Source organism: Chanodichthys erythropterus, chromosome 3 (genome assembly GCF_024489055.1).
Source record: "Chanodichthys erythropterus isolate Z2021 chromosome 3, ASM2448905v1, whole genome shotgun sequence".
Taxonomy (NCBI): Eukaryota; Metazoa; Chordata; class Actinopteri; order Cypriniformes; family Xenocyprididae; genus Chanodichthys; species Chanodichthys erythropterus.
Window position 1 is genome coordinate 1,998,273 of NC_090223.1, and position 6,651 is coordinate 2,004,923.

At 34.8% G+C, this 6,651-nt stretch overlaps 1 protein-coding gene across 1 annotated transcript; it reads left to right on the forward strand.

Moving 5' to 3' along the window:
* Positions 1-363: 363 nt before the first annotated feature.
* Positions 364-4,975, forward strand: LOC137016609 (galactose-specific lectin nattectin-like). The gene is made up of 7 exons (XM_067380812.1): positions 364-447; positions 2,161-2,242; positions 2,608-2,646; positions 3,281-3,360; positions 3,847-3,975; positions 4,424-4,532; positions 4,815-4,975. The coding sequence occupies exons 2-7, from the start codon at positions 2,185-2,187 to the stop codon at positions 4,871-4,873; spliced, it is 474 nt and encodes a 157-aa protein (XP_067236913.1). The 5' UTR covers positions 364-447; positions 2,161-2,184; the 3' UTR covers positions 4,874-4,975.
* The last annotated feature ends 1,676 nt before the right edge of the window (positions 4,976-6,651 follow it).

The window sequence follows — 6,651 nt, forward strand, 5'->3', positions numbered from 1 at the left end:
GTATTTCAGCTTCCAGCTCATTATTAAGTAATTTATCATTGTGGTTATGATTATGGTTGATAATCCTACTAATATTACTTATTACTTAACAATTAGTTAATAGTCATATGCCTCAACAAGTAAAATAATTACATAATGATACTTTTAGAAATCATTAGATAATGATTAAAGTTGATGATAAAAGAAAGATGAAATACATGGCTTTGAACAATTGTGGTAATTACTTCTGTGGTGTTTTTCTGAGAGTCATGTGATTTAGAGACATCTCAGGAACATGCAGATCCTTTCTGATTGGCTGACACGCACCTTACGTAACATGAGTACACTTATTTAAGCCCACAATGTAGTGGAAAAATAATACATCAAGAGTTCAAGAAAACAAGACACATCTCTGATATACTATCCAGCAGAAACACTCAGTTTGCTGTTCGGAGCACATTTCCTGAGGTTTGAATTTTATTTACATTTATTTCACTTTTAGCCGACTAAAACCCATTTAGTCATTTTTGATTCATGGGGCATTCTGGGAATATTAGTTCTGTTGGAACATTCTCAGAACAGAGCTTAGATTTTATTTTATTATTTGGTTATTCAGAATGTAGATTATGTTTTATGTTGTTAGGCGAATTAATGCAGAAGCGCTTAACGTGTTTAATGCATTCAACAGTAGCTAATGTTGGAGGATACACCTCAATGAAGTTTATCGGGGCTTAAGTTCGTTAAAGGATGTAATCACTGTTTTTGTGAACTTTGACCCGTGTTTCACAGTTTAAGAGTTTTTTTCTTCATGTTGTTTATTCCCGTGGATTGTATTAGCTGCTGGAGTGATGCAGAAACATGAAAACTGTTAGTGCTTATAAAGCACAAATCTGCTTGATTAGAGACAATTGAAAATATTTCTTACATTTTTTTACAGATATTTCTACTTCTTACATTTTGATTGATTAAACATTACAATGTTCTACAGTATGTGTGTTGTAAATCTGTTAATCATTCAGACGAGGGAACATTGTGCACACGGTTTAGTGAATGATCATGTGCGGGGCTCCATACGTTATTGCCTGTGTGAATGTATTCAATGTTATTGCATGAATGTCATCAGTGTTGGTCAGTGCAGTGAATCAATGCCATTGAAACTGGTAATAATACAGCTCAGCTGACCCTTGTGAAGTGGAGATGAAAGTTAAAATAATCAACACCTTGTTTCATTACATCTATCTTTGAATGAACGCTTTGATGATTTGCTCAAAGACAGTCCCAATGTAACTGCACTGAGTGACAGTGTCTCTAGAACACACAAAGGCAAGCATTGCTGATACTGGAGAAATATCAGCAGAAAGCCTCTCGTCGAGTGAGATTCAAGGTTTGGAACTAACATAACAATAGCCTAATGAGCTTATTGTCAGGTTTATCTGTTTCAATGCTCTGTTTAGTTTTGTTTCATGCCCGCTGACCACATCGTAACACTTATTATATAGTAATAAATAATAAAATGCAGATAATATCATATCACGCTATTGAGCCACTCAAAATTAGCGCAAGGGTCGAGTTCTCGTTGGCCTGATTGTGTTCAGCTGTTCCTCATGTGCTCTGCTCCCGTTATATCATGCTTCCTTCCCTCTTGTCTTTGCTGGTTTGTTGAGTTCATTGTGTGTCAACAGTACAACCTTTTCTATTTTCAAATAAAAATTTAAAATCTTTTTTTTTTTAATTTCTTACAAAGTGTGCGAACAGGATTATTTCACTTCAGAATTAAAATTTCCTGATAATTTACTCACCCCATGTCATCCAAGATGTTCATGTCCTTCTTTCTTCAGTTGAAAAGAAATTATAGTTTTTGAGGAAAACATTCCAGGATTTTTCTCCATATAGTGGACTTGAAGGTCCAAATTACAGTTTAAATGCAGTTTCAAAGAGCTCTACATGATCCCAGATGAGGAATAAGGGTCTTATCTAGAGAAACCATTGTTCATTTCCTAAAAAAAACAAAACAAATCTGCTCTTTAACCATAAATGCTCATCTTGCACTGGCTCTGTGATCCACCAAGTACAAACTATATAAAAACATTGTTTGTACACATTGATCTACTGGTTCTTGTCACAAAAATACAAATCTTTGTAATAATTATTTGTGTATAATTGTGTTTTAAATCTATGCAGAGTTCCAGTGTTCTCTGAGAAACGATGGCGTTGTGGACTGTCTATCTGTCTCTCGGTCTTCTGGTCGCTTTGAATGCTTCAGGTAAAACTATTATTCCACGTCTCACATCAGAACTGTTATTTTAACATGAATTGAAGCACATCTGGGACTCTGTAATGACTGATCAGAAGCAGGAATGATCTAATACAGTATGTGCACCTGAGTAATTTTAATTCTAATTATTATTTAATTATTTAATTATTATGATAATATTAAGATAATAAAACAAAAATAATTATATCATAACATCACCTAAAGTTGTTGATTCTTATGAATGATATTATATTATTAATTTTGACAATAATATACAACACCAGTAATAATTTGCAGTATATATGTATTAGTAGTTGTATTAGCACTACTGCTAGCAGTTTTGTTTTAAAAATGTGTATTTCTTTCTTTTTAAGTGGAAACGCGTCCTGTTGAAAAGAATAAAGATTGTGGCAGTAAGTCTTCTCTTGTCTTCTTCTCTTGTCAGTGTGTATGTCTAGTACAGTACAAATGTCCAAAACTTGTGCATTTCTCCACCTTAACAAGTGTGTATAACACCGGATGATCATGTTCTCCAGCATGCTTTAAAAATCTTGGAAACTATTTTAAATCCTTTGTTTATTTAAGGTGCACTATGTAACTTTTTTGTAAAAAAAAAAAAAAAAAAAGTCAACACATCATCAGTCCTTCTTACAAAACATGATTCACTGATTCACTATGGTAAGTCTATTAGAAGTGTTCATATTTTAAACATGTCAGAACAGTTTTCCGACATACATCACTCACCTGTGCATCTCGTCACATCCGTAAATAGAGAAAAGTTGCTCCGGCCGCTTTGACGCGTGTCTGGTGTGGGAGTGGCACAGGTTTGCTTTTACAAGAGCAAGAAAGGAAGAGATGGAGCAGCTGAATCTCCAACCTCAAAAATGCCAAAGCACAACTGAAACAGTGTTGCATGCCTTTTTGTTTTTTAACCGGTAAAGGGCCAAAAGTTACATAGTGTACCTTTAAATGAAAGGTATTCATTTAATTACATGAAAGGTCATTAAAAGTAACAAGATAATAACAAACAAAACTTCCATTTAACAGCCTGTGAGACAGGATGGACTGCCTATGGATGCAGATGCTTCAAGTTTTTCAGTTCCAGATACTCGTGGGATGGAGCCGAGGTATGATACATTCAGCTTCTAATATGACATAAAAATAATATAAGAATATTCTTGGATTAAATCTGTAAACATCTGTGACACCTTATCATAGGAAAGTCATTTCAACTTGTTCCTCAGTTTAAAATATATGTTAACAGTAAAGAAATGACAGTGGAGCTCCAGGATGTGAACAAACATCACTGTGATAATACTGAAACATCATAATGATCTGAAAATACAGACACAACACATTTCATGTTATCATGTGATGATCACTTAAAAACTTTATCTATGTGAAGTTATATCTAATCTATATACAGTATAACCAGAACCTTTTCTAGAAAAGTAGTCCCACCTCAAATGTCAGATTTTATATTTCACGGGTAAAATAATAAACAAAAAATGAACAGCACAGTGAGTAAACATTGTTTCGATGATAACTGAAGGAATGTCACAGATTTTGGAATATTAATTTCTTCGTGTTTGCTCATGTCTCCATCTTTACAGTTTGGGTGTTTGAACAATAAAGGGAACCTTGCTTCTGTACACAGCCATGATGAGTACATCTTTATACAGAAGCTGGTTAGACAAACAACTCATGCATCAACACCTGCCTGGATCGGAGGCCATAAGGGTGTATGCAATCATTTTTCAATCATACTTTCTGTGCTACTGGGCATTTACATTAAAACTCATTTAATACATTTTTCAAAACACATGAACATAGATGTGTTTTTATCATGTATTTTTGGTCCTCAGAACAGTTAGTTTAGTGCATTGGCAGCCATGAGAGGCACCGCTCACCATGATGATGTCATACTTGAGTATTGTGAAACTCGATGTGAAATAGTGTGGCTGATAGAGATAACTGAGTGATTTAACACTTTCTTACACAGTTTTCACATATTCTTTACTGATACCCTTTCTGTGAAATAATTTCTGTTCATTTCTGTTTAGATTTCTGACATGTTTAAAGTGGGGTTAGGGTTCATGAGGAATCATCTTTTAGATAAATAAAGATAAAACGAAGCCATGTAAAGCTGTGGACATAAACACAATGCTGTTTTTTCTCTTCTGTTCACAGTTTTATCGTTGGTTCTGGAGTGATGGAACCCAAATGAACTATCGAATATGGTCTCCTGGACAACCCAGTAACGGGACAGTTGAGCTCTGCGTTGAGATGAACTCTGTCCGTAAGTAACTTCTGTTAATGCTCATGAAATAACATGATAAATGATCCATCAATCTGAATTGTGTAAGTCCATCCATCAGAAGATTAGTAGATACTGCTTCATGTCATACTGTAAATCCAGAAGCTGGAAAATAACTTTTTCATCACAGAAACATTGTTGCTGATTGTTTTCTAGACATCAAATACTAATATTTCTGTGTCTACCATACTAAATAAACATTATTTATTTTTTTCATAATACACAAATGATAAAAACAACTATATTTTCTCTGTCTTTCAACAGATGGCAACTGGAATGATGTGAACTGTAAAGAAAATAGGCCCTATGTGTGTGTGAAATGAACCAGCATTGAAGAATCAATGTAGAAGAAACAAGCTTCTTTGATTCATTTACTTTCCATTAGAAATGTTCAATGGAGGCTAATAAATGTGTTAAAAATGTTCACTTTGTTTGTTTTAAATTTGATTTATTTGTTTGTAAATAATAAGTTAATTACTCAGTTACACCTGTGAAACATCATTTTATAATTATCACTCCACAGTCTCTCTCTTTTCACACCAGGGGCGTCGCACGTGCCCCAGTAAAATGTTCCTAATAAATGTTTTTTTTGATCAGGTAGATTACAGTAAATGTCTGAAAATAGGCTTTCTGGTTCATAAAACGTTATCATTTACATTAGTTTAATTATTTAAAATATGAAGGCTGTTTGCATCTGTAACATACGGGACGTGACAACGGAGTGGGAGATCCAAATGCGATTATTAACAGTAGAGCATAGTCAAACATGTAGTAGGTCGATCACCAGCAAACAGATATAAGGCAAGGCAAAAGGGTAACCCTTGTTTACCCTTGTCTTCGTGTTCCTTGCCTAGCCTAGCCTGTGTTTTTGGGCTAAACAAAACTCTGCCAGGCAAGAGTCAAACACAGGGACTATTTATACACAGGCACAAACAAGCAGTGTTGGGCAGTAACGCGTTACTGTAACGCAGTTACTTTTGGCAGTAACTAATACTGTAACACATTACTTTTTAAATAAATTAACTCCGTTACCATTACCATATGGTGCGTTGTACGATACTTTTTTTAATTAATTAATTTCGGCTGAAGTGTAGCCTTCCTTTTTACAGCAGCGACTCATTGCAGGATTGGTGGATGCCAACCACTGTAAACACGGAGACGCGCTGTGGGCTTGTTTCAGTTTATTTAGGTATGTGCGGCAGTCATGGCGAGAGCAAGACGAGTTCTCAAAGTCGAAATATGCTCATTATTTCACTTTAGTTGAGCATAAAGACAAAAACCCTTTAGTCAAATGTAAGCTGTGTCTTTCTGGTTCGAAGGTCCTATCTACTGCGATAAACATGTGACATGCTGGATCGAAAATATGTGAAATAAGTTTTTCTAGTCAACTAGTAGTTGTTAATTTAAGTCATTGGTTAATCACATTTATATTAATTTAATTTCTTAAATACAGGAGAGAATAAACTAATGAGTGTTTGTGTAATATAGGCTATGCACTCAAGAGCACGCATAGGCCTAACGCTTGCCATAAAGTAATGATTATGACTATGACAAAAAAACAGCAAGGAGACATTTTAATTGTTTATTAATAAAGTAATGTTTTCTGAATCAGTGTCGGCTGCAAAGATGAAGTTGACATTGCTGACTCTCATCATCTCCGCATATAGCCTACTGGACGCGCCTAGAGAGGAAATGCACATTTCATTCGGATTACAGAATCAGAGTAGACTCTTTTCGTTTTTAATTATTTCGTTTTAAAGTAGATATTTCAAGCTTTCTATAGATATATTTCTCATTTCTGCGAGGCAAGCAGCCTATACGCTGAGTTTCGGTTCATTTAGCCTATAAGTCACACTCCAGTTCACGCGCCAGTGATCAAGCCGGCGCCTCCATGATTATATTGCCTGCTATATTTGTTTCTTATTAAATCCAGGCAATTGGTTGATGAAACATTGATTAAAATTAAGATACACTTTTTAAGAAAACAAAATTCACTTTAAAGAGAGGCTTTCTACAAAACAAAATTTTATGAAGTGGTCAAAATCATGTCTGACCCACTCCATGACTCCCGATATATAGCGCATCTTATGATGCATCTTAC